This window comes from Dendrobates tinctorius, unplaced genomic scaffold (assembly GCF_039654945.1).
Source record: "Dendrobates tinctorius isolate UK_male_01 unplaced genomic scaffold, ASM3965494v1 ptg000051l, whole genome shotgun sequence".
NCBI lineage: Eukaryota > Metazoa > Chordata > Amphibia > Anura > Dendrobatidae > Dendrobates > Dendrobates tinctorius.
The window spans coordinates 17,219,414-17,232,015 of NW_027361719.1; the positions used below are offsets into that span (position 1 = coordinate 17,219,414).

A 12,602-nucleotide genomic window follows, 5' to 3' on the forward strand; every position below is an offset into this window, starting at 1 on the left:
ACTGTAAATGGGTGCTCTAGCAATTTTTCCAGCTCAGTCACCTGATTCCACTGACTTTCATTTAGCGTCAGTTGAGGGTTAGCCATGTCTACAAGAAAGGTTTTCAGTTCAACCAAGCGCTGAATCATTAAGTAAGTACTGCCCCATCGTGTGGCTTGATCAATAATTGCCCCTTTTCCAGCACGTCTCTTCAAAATTGAGTCAACTTTAGGGGTTCTGGCAACAGTAGCCAATTTTCTCACCTTGCCAATCAGTGCAGCAGCATGTCCTTCTTGCAGACTGTCTCTTATAGCCAGCTGTAGCGTATGCACAACACAGCGCATGTGATGAATGAAAGAACATATTGACACAGTTTCAACAAGATCATCTAAACTATCATGTTGCTGTTCATCTGAAGCAACTTCAGTTTGCTCCTCAGTTACAATACTGTGTTCCTCTATTTCAAACATTTCTGTGTCTGTGGACCCAGAATGTTCTTCTAGCTGCTGGTCACCATCATTACTCTCATTCATTAGCTTAATAGTACTTATCATATTTGAAGCATTGTCAGTTACGACAGAAAGAACTTGCTCTTTTTTAAGTTCATAGTCTTGCAGAACCTTTTCCACCAAGACCTGGAGAAACTCACTGGTGTGATGAGCTTTGGTGTCTTTTACTGCCAATGTCTTGGTAACTATTTCATTTTTGTCACAAACAAATCGAACATTGATGGCAAAATAGTTCACTCTGTGACGTGTGCAGGCATCCATTTTAAGAAACAGAAAGCGTCCCTTGAGAGTTTTTTTTTTAAGTTCTTCCTTTTGTTTAAAAGCTTCTTCGATTACTAATTTTCTAATACTCTCTCTCTCCAGAGAAACACCAAGCTTGCGGGCCATTTCCCCATTCAGACACATAAAAGCTGGTCGTTAAAATAATGAAATAGGCACACTATCCTTTACAACAAGCTCTATGATCTGTTTTTTAAATGTATCTACTGTCATTGTCACAGTAACTTTGTCACTGACAAAATATCTTGCAACTGATGGCTGCAAAGTTCTCTGCTCCTTTGTTTGGCTGGAAGAGCTGGGCACTGGTTCATTGGTTTGGATGCAGTCTTTCTCATCCACTGCTTTCAGTACTTCTGGATGAAAGCACTGTAAATGTCTCTTTAGATTAGAAGCTCTGGTAGGAGCATTTTTATCTTTGCCTGAATATGCACTCATCTTGGCTTCACAGCATTTGTTTTCGTCTGGATCATTTGTCATACACTGACAGACAATGTTTTCTATCTTGAGTGATGGTGAAATGTTCAAATACAGCTGATTTAATGTGAAGCTTCTTTGACATTCTCAGGTTTTTAATTCTGCATTCACAATCCAAATGACAATTGTTTTTCCTAAAAACAATTGTACAAAATTATTGCCAGGTCGTACAACTGATATAGTGGTCAGTAATACTGTTATTATTCCTCATGTACTCACAGTTAACTGATGCAAAGTTTGTTGAAAGGATAATACTTCTTACAGTCTTCCTCTTCTGAGTAGCAGGCAGCTGTGAGATGCTTGGAAGACACACACCTAGTATCATCTAGTCTAGAGGAGGAGCTTTACTACTAAGAATTTGCAACACATTTTCACTTTCAGTTTCATACATTGTAAGTAGGGGGGTTGGGGCAGCATGAGGTTAACCAAGTATAAGATTAGATAAGGGCAGTGGAGAACAGTGACACACAAGAAGTAAGAAATGTCTCTATCTCCAGCAGAACTGCTTATCACTGTTGTTCATAGTTTGATAGAACATATACATTTGAGTAACATTTATAAAATTCATATGAAAGTTCAATTATGAAATATTAATACATTTTTTTTAAAGCTGGAGTCGGAGTCGGTACATTTCTACCGACTCCGACTCCAACCAAAACTAACTCTGACTCCACGACTCCGACTCCACAGCCCTGGTGTCCACACAGCTTTGATTGATATCCCACCCAACATTGCTTCATGCAGGTAGGACATAAAAGCAAACAGTATGTACTTTCAGCAAGGAAACCGTGACTAGTCCTCGCTGCAGCATTGCCCAGAAAGTGGCGCGTCGCAGTATTAAAACCCATTCTAATGTTTAGTGCTTCCAAGGGGCTTGCTTAAAGTGAACCAGTCAGCAGGGTTATCCATAGTAACCTACACACAGTGTCAGGTCGGCACAGTTATACTGATTAAAATGATACCTTGGTTGATGAAATCCGTCTTGTGGCTGTTTCTTAATCATTATTTTCAATTTTGTGTTAATGATATGCCCGTGTCCTAAGGCAGAGTTCATATATGTGGTGCTCTGATTAGGTTTTCATAGTGCAGACTGCTGACAGGTCACTGACCCCTCACTGACCTGCCCCCTAGTTAACATAATGAATACCATTACATACTGAATAAAAAATGGCTTTTTTTTTTATTCAGCATGTGATGGTATTCATCATGCAGATTTGCCGATGGCAGCTGAATGCACAAAGTAACAGGGTATATTGTTAATCAGTGGTTGGCCTATGGCCATTTATTCCGGTTCGTCCCATAGACATGGAGGGAAGCCATAGTGCAAATACGAGACCACCTCTTCATTGAGATTGTAGATCGGCAGCCTGGTTCTGGACATCTTGGGATCAGCAGAGTGTTAAAAGTAAAATGGGGAGAGGAACACTACAGGTATTCCAGTCATTGGGCACGTGGTTGAAGTAAGCAAGTCTACGTTGGAAATGCTTCACTCCTGTGCTGGCTTAGGGTATAAAGGGCTCCTTTACATGTGATCGCAGACATAGTTATATGAATTTTTCTTGGTTTATCAGACCTGAACAAAGATTCTCAGAGCACATCAAAGATGAAAAGAGCTGCGAATTTCAACAAAGGTTCATCCTAAAGCGAGATGATGCCAGTATGGACCGTGATGATAATCAGGTAGAGCGGATTTTGTTAATGATAATTTGTGTATTATCGGCATTAATGCCTGTCTTCACGTCCTGTTAGTGTGTTCACATCTGTAACTAAACACTGTACTGGCCATGTCCCTTAATTATATACATTTTTAATTTGGCTATGGAAGAGGAGAAAAATCTTTGTGGGTGTTTATTGTGTTGTCCTACCATTGATTCATACATATACATGTACAGCATGTGTATAACCTATGTAGTGATGAGCGAATGTGCTCGTGTGCGGATAGTATTCAAGCACGCCAAAGATATTCTATGTTAAGTCGCCGCAGTTGCATGTCTTGTGGCTGTTCGACAGCCGCAACACATGCATGGATTGCCTAACAAACATGCTATCCATGCATATGTTGTGGCTGTTGCACAGGGATACACAAGTGCTTCTCACAAAATTAGAATATCATCAAAAAGTTAATTTATTTCAGTTCTTCAATACAAAAAGTGAAACTCATTAATTATATAGAGTCATTACAAACAGTGATCTATTTCAAGTGTTTGTTTCTGTTAATGTTGATTGTGGCTTACAGCCAAAGAAAACCCAAAAGTCATTGTCTCAGTATATTAGAATACTTTATATCACCAGATAGAAAATGATTTTAAAATCTGAAATGCTGGCCTACTGAAATGTATGTTCAGTAAATGCACTCAATACTTGGTTGGGGCTCCTTTTGCATCAATTACTGCATCAATGCAGCGTGGCATGGAGGCGATCAGCCTGTGGCACTGCTGAGGGGTTATGGAAGCCCAGGTTGCTTTGATAGCAGCCTTCAGCTCATCTGCATTGTTGGGTCTGGTGTCTCATCTTCCTCTTGACAATACCCCATAGATTCTCTATGGGGTTAAGATCAGGCGAGTTGGCTGGCCAATCAAGAACAGTGATACTGTTGTTTTTAAACCAGGTATTGGTACTTTTGGCAGTGTGGACAGATGAAGAGCACGCTGAAGATACTCTATTAGCACACAAGTGTGTTGAGATACACCTTATCCAAGCACGTTCGCTTATCACTAATCTTATTCCATAACTGACTCCCCAATGCAAGTCCCATCTCTGAACCACCACACTTCTCTCAAGTACAAGACTCCACTGACACCCATCTTGTAGCCTGTAGGAATGGAGAGGTGGCTACGGATGCACATCTCTTCACAGGATAGGGCCCTATCCTTGATATAGTTGCAAGTTTCCATGATGGGATTTGCATCTACAAGATATATGAAGCTGATCATTTTTCTTCTCCACTCTTAGGTTGTTTCCTTTTCGATAGGAGAGGCTTTGCCATGAGGTCCTTGGGCAATTACCTATTTTTCCACCCTCTAAAACGGATTCTGGAACTTACTGTTTTTTTTTTTCTTTTTCTAGTTACTTCCACTGTTCCTGTTTTTATTTTCATATTTTATAGATCAGAGTTCCCTTGCAAGATGGGAGACGGAGCAAATCCATAGAGGAGAGAGAAGAAGAATATCAACGAGTACGGGAAAGGATTTTTGCAAGAGAGGTAAATGGTTTTTCTTCCGCCCATTTTATTCCTTTTGCCTTCTTCACTTCTAATGGAGACAATCTATCATCTGCATTGGCTTTGAAATGTGTTATTTGTACAAAGTTAAAACCATATATAGACCTACTTGTTTCGTGTTCTGTTATGCCGTCTGTGTAGGCAGAATTGGAGACTGCAGTGCCAATTTGGTAAATTGGGGCCCTACTCAGTAATACTTGCATATCACAAAGGGGTTGTTCTCTTTCAATAAATTGAATGTCCCCAGCTCCAGGATATCAAGAAACAAACCGTTTCTATACACGCACTCACTGGGTCTACCAGCGAGTCTCTGCTGCTGCCCCGGTGCCTGGTGTTGGCTGTGGCACAAGCATTATGTTGACCACGCGATGGCCAGTCTGTGAGCGCAGCGACTTTGGCAGTATAAATGGAACGTCGCAGTACACCGATTGGCTGTCACAGCCAGTGCCAAACACTGGGAGCAGTGGTGAGGACTCGCAGGTGGACCCAAGGAAAAGTAGTACAGCACGGATTGTGTCTTTATAATAGCCTGCAGCTGGGAACATACATTTACTAACAGGGTGCAACCCCTTTAAACACCATAGTTGTGGTATGGGAACAGTGTAAGCTCTAATAGTATCTGATCGTACTGTTTGTTTTTTATTTTTTAGTCTGCCCAAAATGGTCATATTCCTGATAACAGGTAAGTCGTGTAAAATCTAACTGGTCTATAGTGAGCTACTAACGACATTCACCGATCATGGCTATTATTTGTGTGTGTGTGTGTGTGTATAGCATGGAACCAGGTAATGCCTACATAACATTGCACTGGGGCACAGCCGAATGTGAAGAATATCTGACGTCTATACTTGAGGTTTCGCTGGTACCAATCCTGGAGTTTTTCCGTAGGCTGATGGATGCATTTAAGCTCAAACTTTTTAGTGGCGAATGATACGAATTCTTTACAACTGAAGCCACAAAATGCTGCAGTTTTAGTTGTGGTTTTCACTTGTAAGGTGACTGATGTCATTCCCTAGGATATCAGTGGGGATCGGACCAGTTCAAGGTATGGTCCAGACAGCCATATTTCATGTTCACGTACAGACCACAATGCCTATACTTGAAAGTACAACCTCACATATACCTATGAGGCTGTAGGTTTGAGAAATATGACTGTCTGAACCCAACCTTAGTCCCGCAGAGCCTGAGACTATAATGCTTATTGTTGTGATTTGTCCCTTGACTGTGGTGCCCCAGCTGTGAATGCACCTGAAACTGGATCACTTGACTCTGGATTGACTTGAATGGAGCCCCACTGCAGATCCCTCTAAAACCACAGGCCGCTGTGCAAGAACAGCCATGAAAAGGAGGAGCATCACTGCACCAGCTGTACTACTTGTGTTCTGAGGCTCAGTAGGGTACCAGAGGCTAGACACCCCCAGTGATCATGAAGTGATAGACAGGCTGAAACCCCTGTACATCCGCTGTACTTCCATTTTCTCTTACATGCAGTGCCACCTTAAAATGCCAAACTCAATACTATTTTTCCCTCCCTCTTAATATAACCTACAGACTCTACCGCGAAGGCTTTTCCACTCTCTCTCACAAAAGGAGACAATTGTTTAGGTACCTTCTATGTTGTGTACTATAAATATTCTATGTCCAGGTCACTGGTGCCCACATCTTCCTCGCATGGCTGCTTGTGAGGGTCTTCTTGACATGTAGTGTGTTGCAATCGTCCTGTTCTGCAATGTGGGTAGGTTGCCCTGTAATTTATTTCCATCAGAAGACTGGTTTTCATGGCTGCTACATCATTTTTTTTGTTTTCTTGTGCAATGCAATGTTCTGTCTGGTTTGGAGCCCTGTGCAGCCATTGTGCCGCTGTTGTGTCCATACAGGTAGGGCATGATGCATCTATAACCGTGTGATCGCCGTAAGATTTTCCTGCTCGTGTTTGATTGTCTTTCTAGGTAAAGTTTCCAATTATTTCTAGTTCTTGTCATTGTTTTGGAGATGGACCCCGGACTGACTTCCAAGTTTCAAGTTGTCATGAATGTCCACCTTCTAGTTCATCATGTATTGGGCTATCAGAGTTGCATGTTCAGTTATTGATGTGCGTTTCACTTCTTTTTTGCTGATGTTAAACCTCTTTTGACTTGTGGTGCAAATCCTAAAAAGCTGTAGATACCTAGCTCAAGTCAACCAAGAGGGGAGCTTTTCCTATAAACTCACGCTCCCATAGACGCTCTTAAACTGTCATCTGTGACTGTTGAGTTGTAGGACAGTTTTTTCATGCATCTCATTCATATATAGGATGGATAGAGTAACCTAGATTTGTTTTCATAACGTGTGGAATTCACACTCTAGGTTATATGCATTAAAGCTATGGGGCGGCAGAGTTAAGAGAAGAATTGCTGAAAGTTTTAAGCACTAGACACATTGCAGACCCCCTGAGTTGCAGGAAGCCTCCTGAAGGAGTGCATTTAGCTCACATCTATTCCTTTCTCCCACTTTCACGCCTGCTCAGCTCTGTGTGCTTGGAATCTGTCACCAAATCTGAGAGCACAATAATGTAGAGACAGAGACACTGACTCCAGTGATGTATGACTGAGCTACCTGCAGCGGTTATGATAAAATCACTGTTTTTTCAGCAGGAAGTAATCGCTAAAGAACCAGTAAGAGTGCTGCCATGTGGTCCTCCATTTTCCTGAGCTCTGTGCCCACCCATACTACTGACAGCTTTTTGCCTATGCACAGTGTACACAGAAAGTTACCAATCAGTGGTGTGGGCGGAGTTATACAGAGCTCAGTATTCAGAGAACTGCTAGATCTGCAGCAGATAAAACAGGGATGTTATCTAAACTTCAACAAGCAGTCCAGTAAGTGATACATAGCTGGAATCGATCTCTGTCCCTTCATCAAGCTACTCTCAGATGAGGTAGCTAAAACCTGGTGACAGGTTCCCTTTAATATGGAGAGTTGGGTAGGCCGCTGCCAGGCATCTCTGTTGCCATTTTGCAAACAAGTGATTGTGTGTGATGAAATCCCACATGCCCAGTTCTTTCATACTTCAATATTTCCATCTACTCCGTGCACATTAGATGGTTGATTTGGTCTACCAGGGAGCTGACAATCACCTAATGTGCAGGCCCATCTTCACAAGAGGACATTGGAGGTGACGGAGGATCTGATCAATGTATTCTGACAATCCGCGTTATGCACTTGAATAATGAGAATAATGAACTGAAACAAGCGCGTGCTTCCCCTGTAGAGGCAGCCGAGACCTGCTGAATCGTGGCTCGGGCAGCCGTCAGAGCAGCACTGAAAGTGAACTAAAGTCCCTGGATCCAAGACCATGGAGCAGCACCGACTCTGATGGCTCCTGTCGCAATATGCGCCCTCCAGTTACCAAAGCCAGCAGCTTCAGTGGAATCTCTATCCTGACCAGAGGAGACAGCATTGGCAGTAACAAAAGCACGACCAACCGCACTGGCCGACCAGGTACGTTATCAAAATCGCACATGTTTCACAGCCGCAATTCCCGGACTGACCGCAGGTCTCCCGACCCAAACAGCGTCCGAGGCGTATATCACGCTGATTGAGTCGCGACACCCTCACTTGCCCTGGCACTTGTGGATATAATGCAGAGGAGAACATATGCCGGATCAGGTGTTAATAGTTTCTATAGCTGGCGGTGCCCGCCTACACACAGTGGGGTGTACTGTGACCTGATTGGGAACTTCAGGATGGACCAACATTATTTATTTTAAATTTGGTTCTTCCTTCCCTTTTCTTATGAGAAAGGAATTGTGTGAATACATCATTACCCAGTTTCTCGTGTCCTTATTTTGTGGTCGTTACCATAGAAACAGCAATGAGCAAATCTGTCTAGGGATTTGGTTTAAAGTTTGCTATAAATGTATTTGAGAGCTACCATTGTGTTACCTATGCTTTACTGCTATATTGCGCTTTCTCTTTTATTTATTTTTTTTTTTTCTCTCCCCCTTGAATAAATATTGCTGTGACAGATGCATGGCTTGTTTTTTTTTTTTTCCCCAGGTTTGCCATTAGGTACTCCAGAAGTATGCAACCAAGCCTCCTCTGCTCAGCAGTCTACTCGAAGCATCATAAATTGCACTGCACAGCAACATCCCCACCCTCACCAGCCACTGCCACCCGCTCCGCAGCAACAGTCCATGAGTAACCACTTACTGTCACAGGTGAGCAGCGCCGTGTGTCAGCCGCTACCTCACTCACTTTGTGGAACTTCTGGCTCTCAGGGTTTTCTCACCTTTTGTGTTAAATCTAATATTGGATTTCTAGCTTTATTTACCCGTGGCTGATCATTCCTTATACTGTCCACCTTCTCTGTTCTATCATACGGTCATTGGTTGTAACTCTTTCACTGCCTGGAGAAATATTCCACTTTTGACAAACGCAAAAAGTACTATGGGGTATTTCCACATTTGTATCTAATGTCTGTAAAATATAAGAAATATAACAAAATTGTGTGTATATATTTATATTAAATGGACTTTAGACATAATGTAGAAGTGCTCCATAGTGCTTTACATTCATGCATGCCATAGCATAATGTTTTATAATGTATGAGACCAAAAGTCTGGCCAAAGTAACACCTCATAAAGGTGTAAGAAATCCTACGCTGCTTCTACCTGTGCCAGCTCACGAGTTAACTTGTCAGTCACTGAGTCAGCAGATGATCTGTTTAGTGCACAGGGTAACATGATATGACCCGTCCCCCTTCATCAGTCACATAGCGCGTACAGGCCCCATTTCATCACTGTTTACATTGAAAATGTGAGATTACGCAAATTCATGTCATTTTCGGACGCCTCTGACAAAACAGGAGGTGTTTGGACGTGATGTGGGAAGACACACTCATAGAATTCATGACAACCTGTGCCATACCTTATGCCACAGATCTTACTCCAGTCTTTGACTGGGGTAAGATTTGTGGCAAGGCTCACACCACTTTTAAGACCTGTTAGATTCATGAATTTTGGTGTGCACCACTTAATGAATCGGATGCCTCTTACACAAACACACCCCATCATCAAGACTAGTGTCAACAATGCCAGATTTTATAAATTGGGGCCATAGACTCTGGTAAGAGGAAGGGTTATGCTGGAAGCTGTACAGGGGGATGTGAGAATTAGGGTATGTGCCCATGATCAGAAACTGCTGCGGGTTTGACGCTGCATATTTGTGGAGCGTCAAACCCACGGCGGCCATCTGCGATGGCATAGTGGATGGGATTTCAAGTAATCCCATGCTCATTATGCTTCTGCGGATCACCAGTGGAGACTGACATGTGGCGCGTCTTTCCCGACAATAGCATGTCAATTTCCAGCTTCTCTGCAAGATGAATCAAGAATGTATGCGATGCAGTATGTCCGCACGGTTCAGTGGACACATGCAGATTTACCTGCGTTCAATAGATGGCAGCGCTTTGGACGCAGCTAACGTACTCTTTGTCCAAAGCGCTGCTAGTTCAGGATCGTGGGCACCCAGTCTAACACATTCTGGATTTGCTGCGGTTTTCACGCTACGTACTTATGCAGTGTCAAAAGCACAGCGGCTGGACGTTACAGCATAGTGGATGGGATTTTTAGATATCCCATATCCACTGTGTGTCTATGTGCACCTGCGGATCACCTGCAGATACGGACATGCGGCGCATCTTTCAGATCCGCAGCATGACAATTTCTCTTGCTAGTACACGTGCGGATTTTTCCCCATAAACTTGCATTAATGAGGAAAATCCTCATGTGTTAAAAACATAAATGCATGTCCACTAATTTGGACAATATGTGTGGACATTCTGCGGCTTCATAACAGCAGCAGATCCTGAACGTGGCAGCATACCATAACGGCATTAACAGGAAGAAAGTGCCATCTCATTTCCCCCAATATCGCTCGCAGCTACCTTACTCATCCCTTTATTGTAACCACTATCCCTGGTCTCAAGCTTTGAAAGCCAAGCTCTTTGCTCTAATATTCTAGCTGTAACTATGGCGTATGTCCTTGACAGTGAAAGTGTTAGGTGCTTATACAGTGGGGAAAAAAAGTATTTAGTCAGTCAGCAATAGTGCAAGTTCCACCACTTAAAAAGATGAGAGGCGTCTGTAATTTACATCATAGGTAGACCTCAACTATGGGAGACAAACTGAGAAAAAAAAATCCAGAAAATCACATTGTCTGTTTTTTTTTCATTTTATTTGCATATTATGGTGGAAAATAAGTATTTGGTCAGAAACAAGCAATCAAGATTTCTGGCTCTCACAGACCTGTAACTTCTTCTTTAAGAGTCTCCTCTTTCCTCCACTCATTACCTGTAGTAATGGCACCTGTTTAAACTTGTTATCAGTATAAAAAGACACCTGTGCACACCCTCAAACAGTCTGACTCCAAACTCCACTATGGTGAAGACCAAAGAGCTGTCAAAGGACACCAGAAACAAAATTGTAGCCCTGCACCAGGCTGGGAAGACTGAATCTGCAATAGCCAACCAGCTTGGAGTGAAGAAATCAACTGTGGGAGCAATAATTAGAAAATGGAAGACATACAAGACCACTGATAATCTCCCTCGATCTGGTGCTCCACGCAAAATCCCACCCCGTGGGGTCAGAATGATCACAAGAACGGTGAGCAAAAATCCCAGAACCACGCGGGGGGGCCTAGTGAATGAACTGCAGAGAGCTGGGACCAATGTAACAAGGCCTACCATAAGTAACACACTACGCCACCATGGACTCAGATCCTGCAGTGCCAGACGTGTCCCACTGCTTAAGCCTGTACATGTCCGGGCCCGTCTGAAGTTTGCTAGAGAGCATTTGGATGATCCAGAGGAGTTTTGGGAGAATGTCCTATGGTCTGATGAAACCAAACTGGAACTGTTTGGTAGAAACACAACTTGTCGTGTTTGGAGGAAAAAGAATACTGAGTTGCATCCATCAAACACCATACCTACTGTAAAGCATGGTGGTGGAAACATCATGCTTTGGGGCTGTTTCTCTGCAAAGGGGCCAGGACGACTGATCCGGGTACATGAAAGAATGAATGGGGCCATGTATCGTGAGATTTTGAGTGCAAACCTCCTTCCATCAGCAAGGGCATTGAAGATGAAACGTGGCTGGGTCTTTCAACATGACAATGATCCAAAGCACACCGCCAGGGCAACGAAGGAGTGGCTTCGTAAGAAGCATTTCAAGGTCCTGGAGTGGCCTAGCCAGTCTCCAGATCTCAACCCTATAGAAAACCTTTGGAGGGAGTTGAAAGTCCGTGTTGCCAAGCGAAAAGCCAAAAACATCACTGCTCTAGAGGAGATCTGCATGGAGGAATGGGCCAACATACCAACAACAGTGTGTGGCAACCTTGTGAAGACTTACAGAAAACGTTTGACCTCTGTCATTGCCAACAAAGGATATATCACAAAGTATTGAGATGAAATTTTGTTTCTGACCAAATACTTATTTTCCACCATAATATGTAAATAAAATGAAAAAAAAAACAGACAATGTGATTTTCTGGATTTTTTTTTTCTCAGTTTGTCTCCCATAGTTGAGGTCTACCTATGATGTAAATTACAGACGCCTCTCATCTTTTTAAGTGGTGGAACTTGCACTATTGCTGACTGACTAAATACTTTTTTTCCCCACTGTATATGTAGAGGTTCGTCTGTTTCCCTACCCATAAATGATCACTGACGGAATACAGGTTTATCTTTATGGATAGATCCATAGATGGGAAGATTTGGAGCTTGTGGATCTTCCTTTGCAACAGTGTTTCTCATTTCCAGTCCCACCAAGAGGTCCCGTTTTCAGGCTATCCTTAGTATTGCGCATGTGATAATTTCATCACCTGCTCAAGCATTCATTTTATCACCTGTGCAATACTAAGCCTGTTGGTGGCTCTTGAGGCCTGGAGTTGAGACGCATTGCCTTACAACCTCTTATTAGTGTATGGGTCTGTGCACACATTGCAAGTTTTTTTTTTTCTGCCCAGATGTCACAAAACCTCAAAGATTAACTAGTACCTGCAAAGTGAATGAGGATCCTGAAGTCTCATGCACACGTTGCTTATTTCATTCCTCTCCCATGGTGGTGAATCGGTCGTGTCGGCCATGTGTCTTACTGGAGACC

At 42.8% G+C, this 12,602-nt stretch overlaps 1 protein-coding gene across 9 annotated transcripts in view; it reads left to right on the top strand.

Annotated features, from left to right (window-relative positions):
• Nucleotides 1-12,602, top strand: part of R3HDM2 (R3H domain containing 2) — a 189,193-nt gene that overhangs the window by 108,320 nt on the left and 68,271 nt on the right. For 7 of the 9 annotated variants that reach the window (XM_073576836.1, XM_073576838.1, XM_073576831.1 and 4 more), the window contains 6 exons: nt 2,813-2,921; nt 4,348-4,443; nt 5,112-5,143; nt 6,013-6,066; nt 7,712-7,941; nt 8,500-8,660. In XM_073576836.1, coding sequence (XP_073432937.1) covers nt 2,813-2,921; nt 4,348-4,443; nt 5,112-5,143; nt 6,013-6,066; nt 7,712-7,941; nt 8,500-8,660 — 682 coding nt within the window. The remainder of the gene's footprint in view (nt 1-2,812; nt 2,922-4,347; nt 4,444-5,111; nt 5,144-6,012; nt 6,067-7,711; nt 7,942-8,499; nt 8,661-12,602) is intronic. The other 2 variants (XM_073576835.1, XM_073576837.1) reach the window with 1 other exon arrangement.